A 26,700-nucleotide genomic window follows, 5' to 3' on the forward strand; every position below is an offset into this window, starting at 1 on the left:
ATTAAACCCCGTCCAGAAAGAATTGAAATACTGTGTTATCTATTCTGCATAACGGGGGGAAAAGTGCTAAAATATTTAAATGCATTGACATGTAAGTGTACCGCTGGTAAAAAGTAGTGTAAGTTACATCTGGATTGTAGGTATTTGATTTATCTGTGCGAAATACGGTTAATCAAAGCACATATCTCAAATGAGCAAAAACAAAGATTTCAGATTTTCTGCTTCTGTAAATCCTGCCATTGGACTTATTTTCAATTTTAATGCCTTTCAGTATTGTTATTCTATAAAAAAATATTGAGGCACAAAAGACATTTAAGGCCATTTAAGATTAGCACAAACGTGAAATAGATTTTTTAAAACATCTGAGTAAAAATTAAACTTGTGTTCAATAATACAATAATAATGTCTAATCAAGGTTAAAATTTTTAAAACTACTCTTTAGCGCCACTATTTCTCAAGTCCTCATGGATTGTGAATATCATTGCTGCTGATATCTGATGTTCTGCTCCGGCAGGATGTTGCGGTCGAGTCGGACTTCGGCGGATCTCCACACACACTTTACTGAGGCCTCGCCTGTTCTAAATATAAGCCAAATGTACAGATGCAAAAAAAATGAGTTAATCCAGCCCTGACTCCGCGTTGAGCTTTGCCAAGCCCCCTCCGACAGAACATCAGAAGCCCGGGGGGCCCGACGGCGGGGGGGGGACAGGTGGGCCCGGTAGCTGGGCGGTGTGTGAGCGTATGGCGCTGTGTGTTTGTGCAGTGTGTGATATCAAAGGGCTAACGAAGTTAGCCACCAGGTGTGGTTTCTGCACGTGTCCTTGGCGCCGAGAGAGAGAGAGAGAGAGAGGGAGGAGTGAACAAAGTGTCCTCACAAAGGGTCAGCAGCTGGAAATTGACACTCATATCCAGAGAAACGAGGCGCTCGCCGAGCGCTTCGCATCAAAATCAGCGGCCGGTTAGAGCGTAATGGAAACACAAACAGAAAAGGCCCAGAAGAAATAACTCCCGTGCAGGATGGCGCTGATTGCCTCCTTGCAGCTTATGGGAAATGGATAGGATTATTATGGTCTGGTTCTGCTATGACAACAGAGAAAACAGACAGAGGAAAGACAATCAGAGCTCATCAGCCGCTTCCCTCACACCTTTATTTACCCCAGTCCCGAAGAGATGAGGAGAATTAGCATAATGATTTCTAACCCAGATATAAGGAGGAATTTCTAATTATTTATAACATCTTGGGACCCTCCACTTGATCTGTCCAATAATGTTAACATAATTGCATAAGTTGTCAAAGGGTGTTGGAGGGCTAGTGAGGGAACGCCGGCGGAATATTACACAGCTTCCTGTACAGCAGTGTGCGGCGAGGGTCAGCGGCGTGCAGCCGGGTGTCGGGCCGGATTGCTAATGTGAAATACCTCATCGGTTCAAACCGGGGCCGAGCGTCACAGCACATTCAATCACTTGCTGTTGTTTTTAGTGGCCGACATAAAAAGAAAAAAAAATCCGTCCTGAAATGATGATTACATTTTGAAATCACTCAACAGTTTATTTCTGTGCGGTATTGAAAAACGTATAAAGAAAAGTTTGGAGAAACATCAATGTCAAAAGCTTTAAAGCTAAAAGCCCTTTCAAGACGGGGATAATTCAAACGCTGGGAGCAACCATTACACTGAAACCCTTTATTGAAAACCCCTGAATACAGTAAAATGCAGGGAGTCGGGCCCGAGCGGAGCAACTGCCTCACATATCTGCCCTTTCTGTTGCTAATGCCAGAGCAGAGCAGAAGCGGCGCTTTTATTGTGCGGCAATGAAACTCTTTTTCATTGCTCCGTCCTGGAATCAGACGCTGCGGCTGAATAATGCATCAGGCCTCTTGCCTGTACACTATGTAAATAGTCAACAATGGCAGCAGTGGTAACAACAGGTTCAGGTCTGCAGGAGTATTATGTAAAGCGGTCGGGGGCGGCGTGTCTGGAGCTCCCCTGCTATTGAGGCCGCGGCGGCCCCTCCGAGCGCAGGGGCGGGGGGGGGACGCGGCTCGTGCCCGGGGCCCGGAGGGGACACACGCAGAATTAATGACGCCAATTTAGTGGTAGACCAGAGCGGCTTCCACTGAACGGCCCGCAAGGACTGCTGTAGCTTCACCTGAATCACCCCCCCCCCCCCCCCCCCCCCCCCCCCCCCCCCCCCACCACCACCACCACCACCACCACCACCACCTGCAGTGGACACCCAGTGCTGGAAAAGTCCCACTGCTGAGGCCACCTGCAAACCACACACACATCCCAGCCGCATGATTAACACATATCTGTGCATGTTTTAACTGTGTGTGTATTTCATCTGAGCCTCTTCCTCCTCCTCCTCCTCTTCCTCCGCAGGAAACATAGAATACAGCTGTCCCGCCACAAACGAATGTGAGATCACAAAACGGAGACGCAAGTCGTGTCAGGCCTGTCGCTTCATGAAATGCCTCAAAGTGGGGATGCTCAAGGAAGGTAAGAATACCTCTCAGTTCGTCTGATGCTTCTCACACACACACACACACACAGTCTTGTATTTCTATCCTTGTGGGGACCGTCCATTGACTCCCATTCATGTCTAGCCCCTAACCCTGACCCTTACCCTAACCCTAACCCACACCACAACAAAGCCTAACCCTAAAGAAATGTTTTTGCACTTTTACTTTTTTCAGTAACAACAACATGGTCAAGAAAACACTGTTTCTCCTACTTAGGACCGGAAAAAGGTCCCCACAAGGCACGTCGTTCCACGTTTTGCTATCCTTGTGGGGACATTTGGCCCCGACAAGGATAGAAATACAAGAACACACACACACACACACACACACACACACACACACAGGATCCCTTTAAAAAAACATTTAATCTGTATCAGTTCTTTGATGGGATTTTTCCATTAATTTTTACCTTAAAAAGCTACAGATACACTGACAGGATGTCATTTGGAGGTTTTTTTTTTAAAGACGCTTGGTTTTACTTTGTGTCTTAACTCCTACTGAAATACAGCTAAATTACATTCAATTGCAAATCAAAGATAGTAAGAATACTCAAGGTGTAAAGTACATAAGTTGCTTATTAGCTGCATATATTTGATAAACAAACGTGGATATAAAGTAGGATTTTTTTTCAGTTTAAAGATCAAAACGTGTGAATTAGAGTTGAACTTGTGAGTGCACATCGTGACTTAAAAAGTGGAATTTCATTCCTGTTTTCAGACATGGCTGCTTTACAAGGGCCTTTTTTTAACAAGATTTTTTAAAACGATTGATGTTTGGAGACTTGTTCGCAACTCATTGGTCCCCATTTTGAGTCCTGTCTTTTAAAAGTCTGACGATGCCGCTGTGGGGGTATTTTATACTAAGTGGACGATCTCCAAATGTAAAACAAAATTCATGTTTAATGTCAACAATAATATCACAGGTTGCATCCATGCCTTTATTTTGTTGTTCTGTCGGGTTTCGCTTCCCAGAAATAAGGACCACACACTATTCATCATGATATGCACTGTATACAGAAAGGCTGTGCCTGTGCATTCAGATAAAAGTGGGATTAGTTGATATTAATCCACAAAGACTGGATGATTACCTGATTGAAATGTTTGAATTGGTTTACAGCCCTAAATGATTCACACCAACTGGATAAAAACAGTAAAAGTCAAGGAAAACTGACCATAAACAACAATGTTAAGTCACTTTTCCACGTCTGAATAGTTGGCAGAGGCTCCTGCAGATGCACAAGTGAGGGAAATATAAGAGAAACAGGACATGGTCGCAGTTGGTGTCAGTCAGAAACAAGAGAAAGAGCAGTGTCGCTTGTATTTATCCAAAATCACAATTCACTGCAATATTGCATTGTATGTGCAAGTGAAATCATGCAGCGTCTGGATCTGAAAGGAAAAAAGACGTTGAGGAACACGTGCAGGCGAGATGCACGCTGTCATGATAGTTGAGCCCTTAAATCCCAGATAGTTGTCACTATGAATCTCTCAGTGTTGTTTGTCGGAGGCCACAGTGAGCGACGCACACGAGCAGCTCAGGTCAACACGACTCTCCCAGCGCCCCCCTGCCCCCCCCCCTGCCCCCCCGTCCCTACACAGCAGTAAATAATGTGCAGTTGAGCTGGGGACAGAAATATGCTGAATAGGTTGATCCCGCCGTCTGAGTAATAGAAATGTAACAGTATTCCACTCGGGGAGGCAGGGGTCGGGTCCCCGAGCACGCTCCACCACAGGCTCAGCTCTCCCCGGCATATTGATCCACTAAATGTTTTCCGAACATCTCAGCCCTCTTCCTGTGGATGGTTTTTTAAAGTCACGCCAGCAGGGAATTCAGTGACAATTAAACATGCTTCCTATGGATTTGTCTGGCTGGGTTTTTCTCTCTCCCCCCCCCCCTCCCCACCGCCACTGCCGGAGCCCCCCGGGACCCTCAGCCTCGGCTGCTCCTGGAGAAGAGGCACCTATCCACTCTCCCCGCTGCATTAATGCATCCTTACCGTCTTCTCTATATGTCCTACTCGCACTTGTTGGATGCTCCAGGAACGATACCTCGCTCAGTGATTTCTTCAATGGGATAAATACTTGGAGAAAGAAAAGCTCTGATAAATGAAATTCTATAAAAAGCTTCCCACTTTTAAACCCTCTGTCAAACTCTGTGAATTATATATATTCAACCTTTATTTCTCCCATTATTCTCCCATTGGAGGATGGGATTTATAGACACACATATATCCAGTGGCCACCTGAAGCCAGAGTCCCGGCCCGTATGGATCCTCACACAGTAACAGAATCCCCCGGACTGCATGCGGCCAGATAAAGCCTCAGTGCCAGAAAGACAGAGTAATCACATTACTATCTGATGAAAAATTTATGCCAGTATATCATCTTGGAGAATAAGAGACTACAAAAATATGTAGCTGTGGCTATAAATGAATGACCAGTGTCAGGTCAGAGTAGAAAGAGTGTAAAACTCAAATATGCAGACTTCGGCTAAGCCCGGGGTTCCTAATGCACTGGAGTGTGTGTTCAGCACATCGCCCGAATAAGAATGACTCTCCTCTTTTACATAGCGGCTGTCATCACCTATTGTCACGGTTTGATTAAAGCCTTTTGCCGCCGTTATCATAGATCCTTCTGAAATGACAGATTTTTGTCACAATCCAAATTATAAAACGCCTCGATCCAGAGCGAGATGTGAAGTCGGTGTACCGACGCTTTAAAGTGTCCGCGGGACCGAATGGAAAGAGAGGGACACGTGGTCGGCGTCCGCTGTAAGCTCCACGAAGCCGCCGGCTCAACGCCGCGCTCCGAGGCAGGATGTGGAGGTGGCCGCTGCTCATGTGACCGAGGTTACCGCTTACTTTCATTACTGCAGAAAGGTCACGCGGCGTCTCCATGGGAAAATCAACTAATTATAACTTTACAGGTCCCACGAAGTACAGCGCCCCCCCCCCCCCCCCCCCCCCCCCCCCCCCCCCTAAACACGCAAAATTCAACTCCAGTGAATAACAGCACCTGAGATTTCCTTGTCATGTGTGTTGCCGCTGAAGCGTGGTCGCAGGTCTGAGGAGAACGGTCTTTGAAGATCAGCAGTCTGATTACAGGGGCGCTGGCTAAACCCCGTGTTGAGTCGCTGTACTTTCCCTCAACTGTATAAAGGAGGAAGTGATCAATAGAAGAATCAAATGTCAGGGGCAACAGGTTTTTCCTCTGATCAATGGAAACGGATCAGAGCTTAGAGCGAGAGAGAGAAGACAAGATAGTATTGAGAGATTACACCGCCACCGTTCAGCGGCAGTCGCTCTCTGGACTGACTGACTCTCTCTCTCTCTCTGACTCGCTCTCTCCAAGACGAGCACGAAAAACGCCTTGTTTTCTCATTCTGCTTTCGGTTCCCATTTATTAGAAACGATGGGTTCTGCTCCCATTGTTCCTGTTTTGGATTGACGCTGTGTGTAAAAGTGGAAAGCGTGTGACGGTCGTAAACGTTGCCGAACAAAGACGGCGTCCGCGCTGATTTACAGGCCGCCCGCCTCTCATCGCTGGGAAGGCTGGCATACGGAGAATAGCCTCGGCCGCCGTCACACGCACAGACCGAACGGGACTCACAATGTGACCAGACGTCGTGTGTGGAGCGTACCTCGGAGTCTGAAGTCTGGTTTTAGGCGTCATTTAGTCTTTTCAATTAGCAGCCGGAGCAGCGACGTGGGCTCACCGGGGACATGCTAGCTAACCTGTAAATGGAGTATGTGACGGGGGTGTCAGCATGGCAGCCTCTCTGGGGTCAGCAGATGAGGAGGGTGGGGGGGGTTGGTGGGGGTGGGGTGTGTGCGTGACAATTTTTCCGCTACCCTCGCTCATCAGCACTCGTGATTAAAAATGCTGCAACACACTTACAAGCATGCAAAGCTGGCAACAGGGGCCCTTTGAAATAGTGCTGACGGCAGTTTAGCGGGGCGGCTTCCTTGAAAGGCAAGGTTCACCATGCCTTGCCATGTGGCCTTCTGATTTTCCCAGCTAAAATAGGGTCCGCCTAAGCCCCCCTTGGCATTGCCAACCATCCCAGACATCCTGACACTTTCCCCAGGGAGAGACACCCAGAACAGGTGAGGGACTCAAAATAAGGGCCCCGGCCATGGTTGGCCACACAAAGTGAGTGAAGACAGGCCCTTTTGTAGGAGTGTGCTCGGAAGGGGATTATTATTGTTTTTGGAGGGAAAGAAGAGCCCCAGGTCAGCTGGCCCCAGCCCCCACCTCCAGGCCTGCGCTAATCCGTGCACAAATGCCAGCCGCCTTGGCCAAAAGCCCCCTCCCCGAGCACCCTTCTTTGAAGAGATGATACCCGAGCTCGCCCGCTGCTACCCTCGCTGCACTGTGTAGTGGGCCATAAAACAGCGAGATGGCTCTGGATGAGGGGGCACTCCGCTCGCTTTGCACATTTATACCACACCTACTGTTTTCTCTGGAGGGAGTCAGACCACTTAAAGAGTCGGGTGGCACCGAGGGGACACGTGAATCTCTGAGGCTCCCATAAAGTCCCGGCTCCAGCGCCCGGCAGCACGACTGAACGAGTCTGCCTCGCTGCTCTTAATCACTCCTCCTTCCTCTCCTGCCTACGTCTGGCCCTGTCGGACAGTAAAATGAGGCAGGTTAGTGCCAAGCTTTAATTCCTGTCAGCATCTGTTAATTATGGCCAGGACTGTTCTAATTAAAAGAGGCACCCATCTACCTCCGTCGCCGGGCTTTACGCTGGCTGACACTGCCGCACGACTCCGCTGGCAGAAAGGAGGAGCCGGAAGAAACCGCAGAGAGCGGCGAGCGGCGGCGTCACGTGTGACATCGAGGGGAATTTTCCACATTTTTCAGCTGAGATGAAAAAGTTTCAAAGCGGCGAACGGAGGGGGTTTGGAGAACAATCAAGGCGCCTAATCAACACCGCCCAGATCTCCTTCTTGTGTTTGTGTGTGTGTGTGTGTGTGTGTGTGTGTGTGTGTGTAAAGAACAGGTAGTCACCATCAGACGGTTCTTACTGGGAAGGATGAGGCTCTGCTGGGAATTGGGGGTAATTAGGTTAGTAGGTTGTCAGTGTCAGGAAATTGAAAGACAATCCTAATCAGATTTGTGTTTCTTGGGAATCAAATAATTTATATTAGTAGCAGAAGTCTCTACACTACAGTAACATGATTTTACAATTTGCTGGAGCCCTCCTCCCTCCTCGCTGAGTGCTGCTGTGCGAGGCTCTGTTCAAAATCAAGAAGATAGTTAGCATAAACCCGCTGTCGGATTCCTTTCTGTTAAATGAAGGCCGCGGTTTTCATCTGGCATCGGCTGATTTTCAAAGAGCGACCTCCAATCACGGCGCATGGGACACATCCAAGCTCATCCTCTCCCGGAGCCCTCGCTGATGGCCAAATTGTATTAGGCTCATTTGCAGCGGCCGCACAATGCCCGCGTTTGACACCGTCCTCCCCGTTATAAAGTGATGAAATCATCAAGGAAGTGCTCCGGCTGCGGGTGGCGTCCCCTCGGAGGACGCGCCCGGCCGACAAATTAACTCCTCCTCCGCCGCCGCCGTTTCATTCAGCCTTTTTGTCCACCTCAACCTCTAGCATTAAATTTGTTTAGGGGTTGCATTATGCATACGAGGTGAATTGAAGGGGTTCTCCCTCTCGACAGGATTAAGATATCAGGTATATTTAGGCAACGCGGCTGCAGCGACGCTGCGGTGGGTATAAATGTTTGCATACAATTACATTAAATAATCAAATACCTGCCCGGTTGGTATCAAATGAATAGAAAAGCGGAGATGAAATATGTTAACAATGCTGAAAATTAATAGAAGAGAAAAGACATCCAAATACAAACATTCTTATCAAATAATGAGATAATAAATAACTTATGTTATGATGAGGCTGGCTTGACATTTACAGTATCAGTGTGGAACCTGGCCCCCTAGGTGTGTCCGGGGGCGATAAGGCCTCGCCGCTGCTCCCGGTGAAACGGGGTGAAATAAGGGTCTTTTATGGGAAAGCAATACCTAGTTATCTATCTGCAGGATGACAGCGGAGCCTTTGTACGTCGTATGTCTGACTGTGTCTTTGCTTGTAGGCGGTTCCTGGATATCGAAGAGCACACACCTGAGCTTTCTCACACACACGCACACACACACAAGCAAAGAGGCAAGTGGCTGGCAGCTAATTAGCATGCAGTCTTCCTCGCCCCAAAAGCTAAATAATTAGAGGGCCAGTCTGTGAGATCATTGACCCTGCGTTAAATATTCATATGTTTAGACCTGCTCTGGGCTCAGCTGTGTCACAGTAGACCAGCCAGGCATGGACCGCATATGGGAGGGCAGCCGCGGCTCTGACACATCGGCACACACACACACACACACACACACACACACACTGATGCCACTGCAGTCTTCTTATATTGCTCATATGGACGTTAAATTCCAGGACGGCGGCTCACTTGACGTCTGTTACACATGATCTGAAGCGGTGGTTTTCAGAGTGACGGGTGGAGCTTCAGGTTCAGGGAAACACGCCGCAGGCAGGGGGATGTGGGGGTGGGGGGGTGGGGGGGGGGGGGGGGGAGCTGCCTTTTCCTGGCTTTATTTTTCCTTTTTTTTGACATATATCCATTAAAAAACATATTCTAGAAATATAAATAATCGGATGAGAAATCAGAGGGTAAATTAGAGTTTAGTGCATCACATGTCACTTGTAAATGTTGAGTGAAAATTTACCAATAGCGTGTTGAGGGATTGGTTTTCGAGGTGAGCAGGGTTAATCTGGGGGTCAGGGTGTCGGCTTCTCCCAGCAGGATTATTTCCCTTTAATTTCTGAGAAGAAGCCATGATTACAAAGTGATAAGAATTGGAATTTTTTATAATAAATTCTATTAAAAAACACCTTTTCATCGCTGAATTAGCTGTAGGTATGATGGAATTGAATTAAAGTCATAAATTATGTTTCAGATAGCAGTAGTTTAGAAAAGTGTCAAAGCTGTTTATAAAAACTATAACAGATAATTCTCACCAGCACAAGAGAGATGCTTATTGCTGACTATGGATCTCCACAGTTAATATTTATATTTTATATTGCGATAAAGATTTGGAAGGAGATCCACCTCCTCAGCTCTCAGGTCAGAGACTGGAGGACTTGTGTTTGAGAGCCTCTGTTTATTCTGCACTTTTACCCTTCAACGTTCTTCATGAAGCCTTTCTGTTGCTCCTGTTTGGTATTTTTAGCTTCCCTGTAGACCCAGGCTTGATGGGAAAGAAGCACTTTCACATGAAATCCCTCCTGTGCTCCGTTCCTCAGGGGTCCGTCTGGACCGCGTGCGAGGGGGCAGACAGAAGTACAAGCGGAGGCTGGACACAGAAAATAACCCGTACCTGGGCTTGACGCTCCCCCCTCCCACCAAAAAGCCTCGTGAGTACCGCTCCGTCACTTGCCCGTTGTCTCCCTCGCCCGCCGCCCCTCCTCTGCCCGGCCAGCGAGCAGGTAAACCCCGGGCCCCGTGTTGGTGGGAATTGAATATGGGCCGTGCATTGTTCTGATCGGGGCTGAAATACGATGAGTTTCCGAGCAGATGACCGATATGAAGCCAGTGCTCCAGGACAAAAGGGTCTCACATTTTCTCCAACACAGTTTAGGCGCACATTTTTACATGCGCTCACTTGATAAGAAGAAGAAAAGGAGAACCCGGTTATCATGTTGTGCATCGCAGAGCTTCGCAGTGCTGCGACCCCTGACCTCTCCCTTTGTCTGACACCCCCTCCTTCCTCCTCTATCCTCAGTCACAAAGATAGTGTCTCACCTGTTGGTGGCAGAGCCGGAGAAGATCTACGCCATGCCCGACCCCACCATGCCGGAGAGCGACATCAAGGCTCTGACCACGCTGTGCGACCTGGCCGACCGCGAGCTGGTGGTCATCATCGGCTGGGCCAAGCACATCCCAGGTACCGTTTGTTCCTCTTCTCTTTTTTCTTTTTTTCCTGACAGCTTTCGAAATGACAACAGAACAGCCTCATTGTACAAAAAAAAAAAAAAAACAGTTTTAGTATACAAATTTAATTTTCTGGAGAGTCACCTGCTATCGTCAGTCGGGTCAGTTCTGACCCCAAAAGTGTGTAAGGGTTAATCGCAATTTTATTTTGCTCTTTCGTCGTTCCCGGCCCCCCGTCTGACTCGCGGTCTGTGGAAATGAGCATGCGTGCGCACGTAGATAATTAATGACAGCGGCTCATACGGCCTCGGGGTGTGTGGAGGATTGAGGGAGCGCGAAATGGACATAGCTGTGCAAGAAGCAAATCAATAGAGTGCATTTAAAATCCCTGCATTGAATGGAGAGGAGGGGGGCGCACACGCACACACACACACACACACACACACACACACACACACACACACACACACACACCCAGTGCCAATGTATGTTGTAATCACCGGGGAGATTTAGAGCAAAGTTGGGGACCTGCCCAGTCAAACAAGACATCATATCACACAGAGACACACATATGCACACATGAATGCACACACACACACACACACACACACACACACACACACACACACACACACACACACACACACACACACACACACGCCACACACATTGAATCATTGAATTATTGATGGGCATAATGTTTCTTCCTTGGCCCAGAGACGTCCTGACAGACGAGGCGTTGGGCCGTACCAGGCTGTTGAATTAGGGATCCGGCGCCACACGTCAGCAGAGATTTTGCTCCCTCCGAGAGTTTTCCTCTGATTTTTGACAGAGAACACCTTGTTTGGCCGCTCTTTTTTCTGCAACCGAGGCAGATTCTCCTTGATCTCGCGCTTGACCCCTGTAACTTTATGACATTACGGCGCCGCCGGCGCGGAGCGGGGACGGACTAAATGAACGCGTCCCTCGGCGGCGGCGCTGCAGCCTCCTCCTCTCATCAGCATAACTCGGACAGGTTCACAGCTGTCAGCATGCAGGCGGCGTGCGCCGCCGCAGCGCCGACCGCCAGAGCTCTACACCGAAACACACACTCAATATCTAATCAAACTATGTTCACACCTTGAAGAACAATGAGACATTGTCAGCGTAACCACTCGATTCGGGCTCCTGTTCTTCCAGTCAGGTGTGGTGGACTCCAGCTGACCTCGGGCCGGTGCATTTTGTACTGAAAAGGTATTAGAGTGCTTCTCAGAAGGAGGGGTATTAATCAGGTACAGATCTGATAGTAAGGAGATTAGTGATGGATATGCTCCCAGCCTCTGGCCCCAGCCCCGGTCCCTTACGCGTCTAAACTGTTTGGATCAGTCCCCGCGGGCCATGCATGGTCAGCAGACCGAGAGTTTAACCAAGGAGCTTAGTCAGGACCGGATCACAGCTGACCCCATAACACACTCTCATCGTTGTGACCCAAAAATTACACCGGCGCCAAAGACGTGCGCAAAAGATGACAACATTCATTCCCACGTTGGCTGCTAAGTATAGACTGCAGGCATTAGGGCATCACTCACAAAGACACACACACACACACATTAGGATGTAGTGCACAACTGTGCCTGTGTGATCTGTTTAAATCTTTAATTGATTTTACTACATAAATCCCAATCAAAGAATTTCTTTGTCCTATGGAATGACGTCCTGCTGTGCATCGTCATTTCACCGTGTGTACTCTCTAACTCACACGGTGTGTGTCATGGTGTTGGCACTGGTAATCAGATTATACTAATTCGCATTGTACAGTGGATAGATTCATAATGTTAATGGGATTTTCCCCACTTGTCATTCCAAATGTGTCGATAATGATCATTTAACCCAAAACCGGCAGCGGTAAGCCCGGGTATCCGTTCCTACCTGGAACCGCTCTGCTGCACTGAACATTTTGCAGTACCTGCAACATGAGAGACGCTAAGCAGATTATTCTGATCTGCTCCTGTAGAAACATTCAGACATGCCTGCTCTCTTTTATATCTCTTTATTGTAGGATCACATGATTTTTCCATGTTAAATGAGGGTTTGAGGGAGGACTGAAGTCCCTGCGGAGCTGCTGGCTGGTCCGTGCAGCGCCGTCCCCGTGGCGGTGTCTGTATTAGGACAGTGGGTGTCCTCTGGCCATGAAATGGCTGCATAATTGAGTTGTACATGGCTGAACCTGATCAGGAACGGTTCACTGGTTGAGCGAGACTCCGTGCACTAACACTTCATGCACCGACAGTACCGCGGGGCATCCGACCACGCTCGGCTCTCATACCATATTTCTCCCCCTTCGCCCGCTACAGGACAAGAAAAGAAAGTGCTGATTGTATTCTGATAGATTTCTGTGGCCTTGGGCAAAGGAATTAAAAAGATTAACAGTTCATTATGAAGTAGATCGCATTGATTAGGGCCATTGACAGATGGGCCAATAGCCGAAGTCCAAATGTAACAATTTAAATGTCACGAAAATTGGCACTTACCTTCTCCCAATTGATTTTTAATTCCTCCTATTCTCGGTTAACATTTGAAAGCACGTTTCAGAAGGGGCATAATGTGGAGTAGAGTGGCCCCATTGAGTTTTAATGGGAGGACAATTGGAGGATAACAAAGCTGTATCATTAGCGGAGACGATATCTTTGCCTTACGGGGTCCAGTGTCGGCTCTGTTATCTCGGCCGTGAAAGGTCAGTTTACCGACGCGGAGCGCCTCGCAGGTGTGACGGAGCTCAGTCCGGCTGAAACAAAAACACGTTTAATCAATCGAATCAGACTCCTGTCACATACCGAGGCCCCCTTCTTAATTCTGCCTCGGCCAGACTGCAGTTTTCTGCTGGTTGTCGGTCCGTTTTTGATTAATTGATAATCAGTGCGGCGCTGCGGGACGGCGGCGTCGCCACTTCCAAACAGCACCGCGGAGCGCGGCCGTAGCCCGAGGGGCGCGGGGTCGTTAGGAACAGCGTTGGGGGGGATGCTGACAGATGGCATGTCGCTCCTAAGGTGCTAACAACCTTTGACACACATAGCGGTCCACTGTCCTCCCCTCCTGGCCTCTTTCCGTCATGCAAAGCTGCGTTTCAGAGGTTGAGGGAGGAACCGGGTGGACTCTGTTTACCGTATTGACACGGCTGAGTGGGGTGGGGGGTGGGGGGTGAGCAGGACCCCCCTCAGCGCCGCGCCGTCCCCACATCCCTCACCGCCAGCGGTGGGAATGCTATGCGCTCGTATGTAAAAAGTGCCGCGCGTGCTGTTTACACAAGAGGCGCAGGTTGTTTGGTGCTTGCCAGCTCCTATTGCACTTCTCGGGCCCGAGTGCCTTCAGAGGGGAATTCTCTTGAGGCTAAAGGGCCGAGCAAACATCCACGCTCCAGTGTGCTACTCCGATCACTTCAAGTATCTGAGGCTGGCGTTTATCTCCTTTTTGGTTTGATGTAAGAAGTCATTTCCTGACACTTAATATCAGATGCTGCTGCGTTCTCTTGGATTAGATTCAGACCATGAGAACCTAATGAATCCAGCTTGTTTGCGTGTTTCTGTTCATCGCTGGTGTTTTGGGAATATTCATCATCGGCTCTTTATTGGATTCCCGCTCATCAGCTCCGTGTTTGACAGACAACTGCCTGGCGCGTCGGTTGTTAGCATGGAGGCAGCGATGTTGAAAAGAGATCACCGCCTCTTGTATGTTGTCGTGTTTGTGTCAGCGCAGCCCACCACCATAATCACCCCCCCTCCTCATCCTCCTCCTCCTCCTCCTCCTCCTCCTCCTCCTCCAGCCCCCTCCGGGCTCCTGTTTTCTCTTTGCCATTAAATTGTGAAATCTACTTACTGTGTTGCCAGCCTGATCCCACTCAAGCTGCGTAATCTCCTTGTAATAGAGTGTGAATACTGCCCGGCAATAAATCAGCACCTCATCAGTGCACTTTATTAAATATAGACACCAACAGACAGCTCTTAGTATATTCAATTTACCCTCTGACGTAGGCTTCAACACAGGAGATAAAGATAGATTGAGCAATCAGGTGGATGCTGAGGCCTGAACCCGGGCGGGAGAGCTGGGAGCAAGGCGGAAAAGCTGCAGGGAGATTGAGATGGGGGTGCATCGGAGGCAGACAGGCGGGCGGGAGGAGCAGGGCCGGCGAGGGGACATCTGCCACGCAGGCTGGGGGGGGAGGGTCCTGTTTAGTTATTGTGACACATTGAGCAGGTACATCCAGCATTACAATTACCTGTGAATCTTCCTGAATGCCAGGAGAGCCGGGCTGTGTTTCGGTGTGGAATGTGAAGCCCTTCAAGTGAAAGTCAGCAAAGCGCCGTCCCTCATTAAGCAGCGTTTCCTAATGGCGGAGAAGATAAATTATGTGTAATTATGGCAATGATTAAAGCCCGATTCGTCTGTAGGGCTAAACAGAGATATGTAAAGCCAGCGGTGGCCGGTGGGATTCTGAGGACGGACGACGGGTCAGGAGGTCGTTGGGTGCAGATTAAAACAAGGGGATTACAGTATTTAACGTTCCTCAGCCTCATAACGTTCACACAAGCTACTGGTCAAATCGCCTATTCCCCAGCTACTTACGGCGGGATAATGGGCTGGTTATCGTGTCCAAAGAAGGCAGATAGCTGACTATCCCGAAAGAGAGCGCCGGAGCGATTCATTCTCAGCCTTCACTGGCTTTTTTTTCACCCGGCCAATTTAGTTTGTATTGACATGATGTTTTTTTGCTCGGTATAGAAACAGCCCTGGTGCCGTCACGTCACGTCGGCGACCGGGGGGGTTACGGCTCGCCACCGCAGACCGAGCTGTGTGTGTGTGTCGTACATGTGGCTGGACGGCAGGTCACATTATTTATGTCAAGCGCAGCAATTTATTATCAAGCTGCTATTGATTGGATCCTCCTGACGCTGTCATGTAAATTCAGGAAGAATCATGGTCGGCAGCTGCACGGGGGGCACACACACACACACACACACACACACACACACAGATCAGTTGTGCATCTTGTGGGTCATTCCTCCAGATCAGAAGAGTCTATACAAATCAAAGATACATGCATTTCCCTTTGTCCTCTCCTCTTTTAAACTATATATATATATATATATATATATATATATATATATATATATATATATATATATATATATATATATATATATATATATATATATATAAAGAAAAAGAAATGATGTTTGATATATCAGACGCGTGTGGCAGCACGATCATTCAGCTGAGTTTGAGGTTATCAGAGAAGAAGGCGGCGTGCTGGACCTCTGGGGCCCTGTTAGGGGCAGTTTCCCTCCGACTGCAGCCCGGAGAGCACTTGACTTGGCCGGGGTGAGATTGCCGCTGGGCAGAAGTCTTCAGGGCCTGCTTGTCCTTCTGATAGCCGGCCATGATAGATCAGCCCCCGTCCAGCCAGAATTGCTCTCTTCCCTCTTCCTTTCCCCTCATGCTTTGGTCCCCGGTACCCCTCTCTCTCTCTCTCTCTCTCTCTCTCTCTCTCTCTCTCTCTCTCTGTTCCTTATCTCCCTCCTCTCTGGCCCATATCTTCTCCTCTCTTTTATCCCCCATTTCTCTCCCTCTCTCTCTCTCCCTCTTGCCATCTCCCTCGCTCTGTCTGCTCTGTTGTCTGATTGAGGGTGAGTTACGAGGGGGCTGCAGCTGGAGGGGGCCACCGTGCCTCGTAATTACATCTCTTTTTATTACCCGCGCTAATGGCCCTCGGGGAGAGGGAAACAATAATAAATTAATAGAATATGAACTCCGGCTCAACAGAAATCTCCAGCATTTCATTTTTGGACCGTCCTGCGCTCTGGCAGATGAAACGGCGCTCTGATTAATCTCAGCGAGGGGGTTTGGAGCGGCCGTCTGCGGGTCCGGGCCGCCCCCTCCTGCCCACAGCGCAGGGCTTTCGGGGAGATAAAGGCAGAGATGATGGTTTTGGCTTCTTTGCTGGTCATGTTTTCACCCCTTGAGCTATTAATGGTGGTGTGAGGATACAGTTTTGGAGGATTAGGTAGTCAGTGTTTATCCCTCTTCCTTTGTTTGGCCTGAACTGGACGTCCGTGCCGGTTTTACTGGACACGATGGTCCGTGATGTGAAAGATAAGTGTGCGTTCACTTTTCGAGCTGAAGTCAAAGTGAACAAAGAAGAACTGGAAAACTGCATTGTCTCTTGTTTTTTTTTTTTGTTTCCCCCCTGCATTGCTGCTGCAGAGTTCTCTCAGCAGTGGAGTGGAAACGGCCCTTCGAGCGCACAGACAGGCCTCTCTGATTTGGTCAATATTGTGTCATGTTTGGTCAAACCCCGCCAAGGCAGTGGGCTGGAAATGAAGATGTAAATATTGATATTTCATTAGAGGAAATCACCCACTCCGACGGCACTTAACCGGGCCACCTTCAGAGTGCGGCGGCCGGAGCGCCGTGTGACCTGCGGAGTCGGGAAGTCACTTCATTACTCGATTAAATTGAGTGGAAAAAGGCGAGGCAACGACACGAGATCCCATTTGGAGCGATAATTTAGGCCCTGAAGAGAGGGGATGGAGCAGGGGAAAAACACTACCTCTCCATCTCACAACACTGGATTAAATTCAAGGACTTTTAGCGTCAAAGGTAATTGTAGGCTGCTGGGCGGCGTGTGTGCATATGGCTGAGAGGTGTCTGTTGTATTAGAGCAACTCTAAAGCCACTTCAACAAGCCCTGAACGAGGCCTTCACACGAGCTGTCATATTGGGAGCAGCGTTTTACTTCCGCCTCAGTCCTCCCTGGCATTAAAAGGCTACACGGAGCCTCGCCTGTGATTGTGATGCCAACCTGATGCAGCAATCAAGGCCGCGTCCACGCTTGCATGACAATTCCTCTCCGGCCAGTCCACATCCTGTCCGACATAATGGCCACGTATGCAGACAAGGAAATAACACGAGCGGGGGTTTCAGGACGCCATCTGGGTTTGTGTAATGGCACGGGCCTCTTTAAAATATGGCTTATTGCCTCGGCTGATAATAGCCGAGTGTTTTGAGTGCTTTCGGCAGTTTGCCTCGCCGGCTCTAATTTGGGCTCCTCAGACCTCTGACCGGTCCGGCCGGGCGCCGGCACCTTTCAGCCGCCGCTCCATTCTGCCGACTATTGATTCCCCTTCAAAATGTGAAGGCCCTCACATTCTGATCACAATCTGTTAATTAATGTATCCTGCAGCTCTTCCCCTGCAGTGGTCGTCACCACGATAAGGGAAATTGAACACTCGGGCGCTGCTCTCCCCGGCTCTTCGTCCCTCCGCCGCCCGTCTCTCCCCTTCGTCCCGTTTCTTTTTCACACTCCTCCACGCTTCCTCATTATGTGTCCGATTCTCGGTGTCTGTGTGTGTGTGTGTGTGTGTGTGTGTCCTGGCAGCGGGAGATAAACATCAGGCTCATGGCTTCGCCCTCGTAAGATCATTTATATTTTCGAGGAAACGCGGGTTGCCGGTGTGGCGAGCGGCCTGGTCAATACCGTAATCTATCGACTCCTAATCGCACAATGGCAGGGAGCGTGGCAACAGCACCACTCGTGAAAGCAATCATATTAATCAGGGGCGGAGCTGAGGAGCCTAATATGCTGTCAGGATGAGTCGCCTGCAGGAAGGCTTGTGCAGGGGGGAGGGGGGGGGGGCGTCAGGGGGGCTCCTGCAGTTTATTGACAGCTAAAGGGGAGAATGGAGAGAGAAAGGATGAGATGGCTATCTGTCTGTCTGCCTCTCGCTCCCCACTTTCCTATTCTTTTCTCTTTTTTTTTTTAATTTGTTTGAATTTCTCACAGCTCATCTTCGGAGGATCTGTGAGTTTGTTTTATTTAACATGCTATTCTGAGCACATGTAGAGCTGTCGGGGTGGGAATGACAGCGGTTCGATGCCAATTTCATGGCAGGAGGAGGAGGAGGAGGAGGAGGAGGAGGAGCAGGCCTCGGGTTTAAGCTGGTCTGCACCCCGGGCTTGAACCGTGCGCCCCCGGCGTTGTGCCGTGTGCACTTTTATGCGTATAGATTTATGTGCATACATATAGATGTCATGATCCGCGTGTGCACGTGTCTGTTTGTTTTCCCGCTTGACACGTTTGTGTGTCGCTTCCATGCGTGCGTGCGTGCTTGTGTGTGTGTGTGTGTGTGTGTGTGTGTCACCTCCTCCTGTTACACGCTGCCTGACATGTCCTCCACCCCTCCAATGAGAATGTGCCTGGGCGCTAATCTCCCGCACACCAACAGCGGTGTGACGGGATACGGGGGGTAACCGCTCGGCTTTGTGTGTCCCGGACCTCTGCACCGATTTACTGTCCTCGCCTCCAGTGAAGCCGCCGCCGGCGCTCTGACGGCGGCTTCAAACTGCACCTTCCACCGTGCATTCACAATTAAACACCGCTCTCCTTCACGAATGTCCACGTTCTCACCCGGCCGTCCCGTGTCTCCACCCAGGCTTCTCCACCCTGTCCCTGGGAGACCAGATGAGTCTACTGCAGAGCGCCTGGATGGAGATCCTCATCCTCAGCATCGTGTTCCGCTCGCTGCCGTACGAGGACGAGCTGGTCTACGCCGAGGACTACATCATGGACGAGGAGCACTCGCGGCTGACGGGCCTGCTCGACCTCTACGTCTCCATCCTGCAGCTGGTCCGCAAGTACAAGAAGCTCAAAGTGGAGAAGGAGGAGTTCGTCACCTTGAAAGCCATCGCTCTCGCCAACTCAGGTGGGTTGTCTTCAGGTCACGCCCCACGCTACCTTCAGCTGAACTTCACACAAAGGATGCTGGGAGTTCGATTTCAAAACTTTAACATTACTCAAACATTTGCAATACTGCTTCATTTTATTTATTTCTGCAGTTTTCTGGATGCAAAGTAAATATGAATATCTTTATAAGGGTCAATATGTAGTTTCTTAAATAACTACAGCTTTTTTTATTATGTTTTTGTCATTTTTATTTAACTTTTATTGGATATGATCATATTTTTTGTGTCATTTTGTAAATAATATGTCGTATATGTCTATATTTTAAATACTCAAACAATTATTGGGGATTTATTTAATAATATCTGATTAACCTAAATCATCAAAAAGTCCCTTTAACAAAATTTAACAAAAAATAATCCAAGATTAACTTTTCTTTTGAACTTTTCCACATTCCAAATTCTACAGTCAATGCATCATGAACAGAAGGGAAATACCTTTCAGCACTGCTTTTTTTCAGAGATAAAAGCAAACTAATCTTCATAATGTGTCAAATTATATGACTTTTTAAAGGATATAACTGGATGTTTTTCAGTGTCAGAGAAACGCAGTGTAACATACAGGAAGTGGGCTGTATCCAACACACTCACAGAAATGACATTTCTTCGTGTTTCGGGAGTTTTTGCGGCGTAACCTTTAGTTTGGAGCGCGGGATGGAGAGACGGCGCGCGGATAAGGCCAGTGTTTGAGAGTTATAGAGGACTGAGCTTTTTTTAATTGAACACCTTCCGTGTTGTGGTATTTCTCCGGCGCGCCGCGCTCCCTCCTCTTCCTCCATCTCCATAACAGTCGCCGCAGGGCACGGCAGCCACGGGAGATAAATTTAGCATTTCATTAGGAGCACGGGGGCTGTCAATAAAATGTGTTAAGTCGAATGGAATGAGCATCAGGGAGCGATAGGCCTCGTTTGTTCCGGTGCGGACGCGGCACGCCGCTATTGACAGACGCCTTTTGAGGAGGCAGGAGCTGTCCCGCTCTGATCAATGCGCGCCTGGGTCAGCCGGCCGCTCTGCCTTGTTTTGTCCCGGCCTGAAAAATGAAAATGCTGATGCCGGGACTTTGCTTTCAGACAACAGAGCTTTGGTGGAGGAGGAGGAGGAGGAGGAGGAGGAGGAGGAGGAGGAGGGTGTCCGAACGTTAGAACAAGGTCTCTGGGAGATCACTCTCCCGGGAGCCCCTCTGTCTGACAGCTGTGAAAATTCATAGCGATTGATTTTGTAATTAGCAGTTTATCAATCGGATCGACGTGGGCTCACTGATGGATTGCGAGGAAATTGTTTCTTCAAAGTTGTTTTTTTTTTTTTTCCCTTTTTTTCTCCGCCCCTCCTCCGGTGACTGGCTGTCTCCTGCCCTCTTTTCCTTCCCATCTGTTGAGATGTCTCCATTTCTCTTTTTATTTTCTCCCCATTATTCCCTCTTGCTGCAAAAAAAAAAAAAAAAAAAAAAAAGAAAGAAATCCATGAAAGCACGGTTCAAACCGGGCTTCAGTTGTGCGTGTGTGAGAAATTGAAGCAAACGTTGGTGGGATGTCTGAAAGTGCAGCTTGTTAGCGTGTGAACGGCTCTGTGACCAGAACAGGAGATAATTATGTCACAGCACATCCTCAACTGACATTTTTCTTTTAATTTTTTTGCCTTTTGTTCTTCCATCCTGCCCCCTCCTCCTCCTCTTCCTCCTCCTCCTCCTCCTCCTCCTCTCCACGTTCACTTTACAAAACGACCTACTTCATTTTACCACTGTGGATTTGAAAACCGTCAGGGTGAGAAATGTCTCAAGGTCTTGGGAATACAGTTGTTCCAGTCAATGAATTTGGGGCGAAGCCTGAAATCTGTTTTGCCTTTTATTGTCCCGTGTGGTAAAATATGCACCGCCAAGGTGAGACGAGTCAGGCGGCCAATGACACGCTGCCTCCGGAGCGCCAGATGCCAGTTAACCAGTGAGAGAGCGCGCGACCCCGGACCGTCCCTGGGAGAGCGAGGGGAAGGAGACGGAGATGGAAAACGGAGGCGGGGAAAGGCGAGAACGAGAGGGGAGCGCGGTAACACGATGTACAGTGGGATCAGTGAAAACCGGTGGCGGTGTAGCGAAACGTTAGAGGGGCGAGGAACACCGGAGGGGAGCCAGACTGAAACTGCACACGGCTCTAAAACTGGACGGCGGGCTGGAACGGACACTCTGTCTGTTGTTCCCTGCAGAAAATACTGAGCAGGGCCCGATTTTCAACAGGAACACACTGAAAGATCATTCAGTTCTGCACTGAATATCTTATATTAAATTAAACGAACTTTTAGAGGGCTGAAGCCTGACTTCCAAACCTTTAAACTGGCACGTTTCACATCATGACCGATGTGTTGCTGATGTGTCGTCTCCACAAAATACGGCTGAAAACTGGCTGAACTGCAGGAAATGATATGTTTGCATGTCTGCATGTTTGCAGCTCTACATGTCAACATATTGGGCCGATCAAACGGAGCTCTTTCACTTCAGATTGTGCTGACAACAGATCGCATTTCACTCCTTCTTTTTTTCTTTTTTTTTTACATGGTTTCATACTGGGTGCCAACAAGTCAGAAGCATATAAAAACAAAGAACTACTGGTGGGAACTGATCTGTAAGACTGTTGGGTCTTGTGAAACTCCATGATTTAGCATGTTTTATCCAGTTTTTTGGAAGAAGTGTCTTACCTTGAGCTCTTTTCTACACCTTTTTCATTTGATATGTAGATGAAACCAGCGCAGATCGCCGCCCTGGTTATCCTAAAAGTCGCAGCTTTGACTCGATATTCCCACAGAACGGTTTGTTTTGGCCTCTAGCTGTGAAATTAGCGTTTGTCTCTCCGTCCCGGGTCTGTGTCAGACGCCCCCTTTGAAGGAAATTAATTGAAGCAAAGCATTGTATTCACTTCCAGCTTCTTTATAGTGTCCAATTCTCTAATGGACCTCCTTTTATTCTTTGTGGGTTTTCTTTTTTCTTTTTTTTTTTTTTTGGTTTGAAAACAATCTGTCCTCTGGAACAGAGAGGTGTTTAATGTGTACTCACTCAGCAGAGATTGGGTGCTATTCATGCCATTGTTAGCCGAGGATAACATTGATTTTCAGTCCCGCTGGTCAGGGGCCATATGAATACCCCGCCCAGCACACCAAAGGATAAATATATAAATAAAATAAAGCAGATGTTGTTGGGGTTTTTTTTTTCTTCTACTTTTTATGATCTATTCTTTATCTTGTCAGGGTGTGAGTTATACTGATAATGTGCTCCTTCCCTTACTGCTACAGACACAGCCGTAAAGATCAATCATCACATTTAATTTGGTTTTGGAGAAACCTTTTGTCTGCGACTCTTCTTGCTTTACCACCTTTTCTTTTGTTTTTTTCTTTCCTTCTTAGTGTTTTTTCTGTCTTTTTCTTACTTTTTCCACTTTGTTCTGTGTTTGGTTTTTTTCTTTTGTCATGTTTTTCTGTCTGTTTTCTTCTTTTTGGTCATTTTCTTTAGTATATCTTACACAGTTTTTTCTTGCAGCTCTTTTCTTTTAATTTTCCCGTCTCTCTTTTCTAAGGTTTTCCTTTCTTCCCCTAATTTCTTCTTCCTTCTTGATGGTCTTCCTTCTAACTTCATCCTTTTTTTTTTTAGTTCTTTTTCAATCGTTTCATCCGATTTCCAACCGTTCTCTGTTGCTTTTTGCCCGCCGTTGTTTCCTGTCTTTCTTTCCAATTTAGTAAATGCATTGTGCTCTGTGCCCCCCCCCCCCCCCCCCCCCCCCCCCCTCCAGACTCCATGCACATAGAGGACATGGAGGCGGTCCAGAAGCTCCAGGACGCTCTCCACGAGGCCCTGCAGGACTACGAGAGCAGCCAGCACCAGGAGGACCCGCGGCGGGCCGGCAAACTGCTCATGACCCTGCCCCTGCTGAGGCAGACGGCCACCAAGGCCGTGCAGCACTTTTACAGCATCAAGGTGCAGGGGAAGGTGCCCATGCACAAACTCTTCCTGGAGATGCTGGAGGCCAAGGTCTGATCGGAGGGGGGTGCGGCACCGAAGCAGAGGGCTGCGTTGATGAACCCGGGGCCGAGGGTTCTGTGGAGAGGGAGACGCCGGACAAGAGAACGGACCGCTCTCACTCCTCCTCCTCCTGGAACCCCTGGGACTCCAGATCAAAAAAGAAGAAATGCAAAATTTGGTTCTTAGTATAAATATTAAAATGATGCAGATTAATTTAAAATATATAAGAAATACTATGTACAGTAATAATTTTTTTTTTTTGGTTTTTATTAATTGTCGGTGGTCATGCTGTATACGAAGGAGGATTCTTCAGCCGATCGGCATCTTCACAATACGTAGTTGCCACAGATCTTGAAACAAGAAGAAGAAAAATCCTCTTTTTTCAGATAACTAAAAGTTTCTAAAAAAAAAAAAAAAAAGGTTCTGAAGACAGCAGAAGTGTCAACAACCATAAACAGACTCGTCTCCCAGTTGTGTTTTTTTTTTTTTTTTTTTTCTTTTGCGTGGACTTGACCAGGACATGTAAATATTTATTATTTGGAAGACTGAGTGTACAGTTCAGAGTCTGGTGAACTTGGTGGCCATTTTTCTCTTGTTCTCCCACAGGGGGGGAAAAAAAAAAAGAACAAACGTTGTTACCTAAATGTGAACTCTTATCAGTTTAAATGTCCTTGGATATACCTCTCCAGAGCAGCAAGCCGGATCGGCCTCAGACTGGAAGACGCGCTCGTCCCATGTTTAACCAAACTAGCATAGGCAGGAACAGTAGTCAGTCGTCCTATTCTGTAGAAACTCAGCAATAAAAGGAGCTGCGGGAGAGCCGGGCTCACCTTTCCCCCGATCTTTTTCTGCGCCGCTGTTGCTGAAAAGGCCTGCGAAGTTTCCCCCGCCCCACCAGTGGATGTGCGCCGCCGTACCTCTGCTGCGTTTGTGCCGGTGCTGTCCTACGACCCCCTCCAACCTCAGATTAGGTTTTATTTAAGCTTTTTCGGAAAAACTGCAGAGGACCTGATTCAGACTAGGTGAAAGATAATCAGCAGGTTTGGTTGAGGCAGCGTCGGAGGATTTATGCCGAGTGGCACGGGTCCAGGAGATTCCACGCTCAAACAATCAGAGGCCCATATGTCAGCCGCTCTATTCTGGGCCCCTTTAAGCCCGTGGCAGAGCTGCCCCGCACACGGGGAGCAAGGTGCCCAGCATCTGCTCTCACCATTTTAGACACCTCCCATCTTTTAATAGCCGCGCCTGCATTCGCGGGGCTCTTCGGTCCAAGCGGAGGTAAACGGCAGGTGCAGGCTCTTCACGCCGGGTTTTATTTTTAACCCGGCGGGAGGTTGTTGTCTGCGCCGTCCCTTCGCCAGGAGAACAGTGGACACGTGGAGCACTTCTTCTTGACCTCACGTTGACACGGTGGCCGGCGCGGAGTAGTAGCGCTCTTCCCCCGCCGGACAGGAGGCAGGCAAGGCAAGGCAGCTCGGGACGCATCCAGCCCGCACATGTGAATAGCTATGCAAGAAAACTAAGTGTCAGCATGCTCCGAGGGGTTTCGGCGACTCGGCGGTGTGTCAGTACAAGGCGCGATCCCTGGTGGGCGAAAGAGCCCGTCCTCTCCTCTCCCTGTGTTTAGCTACAGGTCAGCTACGCTGCTCTCCGTGCGAGAGAGAGGCAAGAGCGAGAAAGGTGTTGGAGAGGAATGCTTCCACCGCTGAAGGGTTTTATGTGATGTGATAAATTGCAGCACTGTCACAACAGTATGATACCGCGATCAAAGGAATCCCTGACATTGCAGGAGGGTAGAGTTGCCGCCATGCTCGCGATATCAATGGCCCAGCACTGATCCAGCGGTCAGCATACCTTTTCACACAGCGGCGTGACCGGCCGCGGCGCGCAGGACGGCTGTCCGCTAAAGCTCCCACTCATCCACCCGATCCCCAAACCTAACGTAGCCGCTATCCACGTAACGAGCTCTGCAGTAGAGGGTGACATTATAACTTGAGTTGTTTACTGTTGTGCAATACAACAGGGACCAATTCTGACTGAGACATGCTGAAAGCATGCTTTTACTTGGATTTGGGAGAATTTGTATGCTAGTAAGTGACATATTCGAAATCCCTCCAATCAGAAACATGTATCCTGTATATCAGAACTATATTTGATTTGCTCTGCTGATGAAAGACTTTTTGTGCTCCTTCCAATAAAAAGTGCAGTACAAGCGGAAACTTTTGCAGAACATCTTTACAAAGAGACTTTTGTAGCGTCCCGAGATGATCAGCCATAAGAATCACAATCATTTTGATTCTTTTCTTCCTTCCTACCTTGCAATACGACACTGTGTGAAGTCAAATGCGGCGTGTCTTACAAGCTGTCTCTAATGTGTGTAAATATATCAGCAGCATCAATACAGTAGGTGGCCGAAATACCATTGAAAATAAAGTATGCAGCGCCCTGCTGACTACTACCTCATTATCATATTGTCGATGCTTCTCTGATTCAACCCTCTCCGCTCTGTATCACCCTCACGTCCGTGGCGTACCTGAGCCGTCCATGTTTTCATCAGGAACTCTTTCTCTCCCTCCGTGCTCCTGCCAAAAGATTTGTAATTGTAGTTTTTCTCCTCTCATACTTCTTCATAGATCTGTTTGTAAAGGTAAAGCATGCTTCACGTTGACCACATGACTTGGCCATCGGCGGGTGCGAGCCCCAACCCCCCCCCCCCCCCCCCCCCCCCCCCCCTCCCCCTTCATTCTGGTTCCTAAGCGGGTATGTGTTTATATGAACATCAGTGTGTCAGAATTGGTCCCTTGATGACAAATTGCAGACGGGGGCAGGTCACTGATTTCCTGCTTCTGTGCTACGAGTATTTATGGTGTGAAATATATCATTTGGCAATGGTGTACATTGATATCTCTGATCGTTGAGTCACCAATATCTGTGTATCTTTATGTTTTGATTTTCAAAAAGGTAAAGGATCAATGAATTAAATACTCACTGAACTCTGTGATTCTTTTGTCTTCTGACTAAAACTCTTTTCTACAAAAAAAGAAAAAGCTTTTCAAGTTATATTTCTCCAAAGTAAGTCGACGTCTTGAGACAGAAGTGGAAAATCTCAGCATGTCAGTGCACATGATTACCTGCTTGTTTAATGTTAAGGCGGCCTCATCCTGTCGGGTACGGACTCCACCAGACCTCAAATCTTGGACATTGGAAGGTGAAGACGTGCATCAGTGAGTCTTGTCCGAACAAGATCCTGTCATCAAAGCACTGCTTCTCCATTCTTGGTCCATTATTGGCAGATGCAGATCACTGTAATCTGGGAAAACCCCTCCGGAGCAACAGTTTTGGAGATGTTCTGATCCGGTTTTTGCTAAACTTGTTCTGCCGTTGCCATGATAAATCTTACTCATTTGTCAGTGTTTATAATGTTATGGATGATGGATGGATGGATGAGCACTCTA

At 48.4% G+C, this 26,700-nt stretch overlaps 1 protein-coding gene across 3 annotated transcripts in view; it reads left to right on the plus strand.

Moving 5' to 3' along the window:
• esrrb (estrogen-related receptor beta) overlaps positions 1 to 23,383 on the plus strand; it is a 40,172-nt gene extending 16,789 nt beyond the window's left edge. For all 3 annotated transcript variants that reach the window (XM_030117099.1, XM_030117097.1, XM_030117098.1), the window contains 5 exons: positions 2,382 to 2,498; positions 9,846 to 9,956; positions 10,325 to 10,486; positions 18,939 to 19,208; positions 23,016 to 23,383. In XM_030117099.1, coding sequence (XP_029972959.1) covers positions 2,382 to 2,498; positions 9,846 to 9,956; positions 10,325 to 10,486; positions 18,939 to 19,208; positions 23,016 to 23,260 — 905 coding nt within the window. In that variant the 3' untranslated portion in view covers positions 23,261 to 23,383. The remainder of the gene's footprint in view (positions 1 to 2,381; positions 2,499 to 9,845; positions 9,957 to 10,324; positions 10,487 to 18,938; positions 19,209 to 23,015) is intronic.
• The last annotated feature ends 3,317 nt before the right edge of the window (positions 23,384 to 26,700 follow it).

This window comes from Salarias fasciatus, chromosome 19 (genome assembly GCF_902148845.1).
Source record: "Salarias fasciatus chromosome 19, fSalaFa1.1, whole genome shotgun sequence".
NCBI classification, from domain to species: domain Eukaryota; kingdom Metazoa; phylum Chordata; class Actinopteri; order Blenniiformes; family Blenniidae; genus Salarias; species Salarias fasciatus.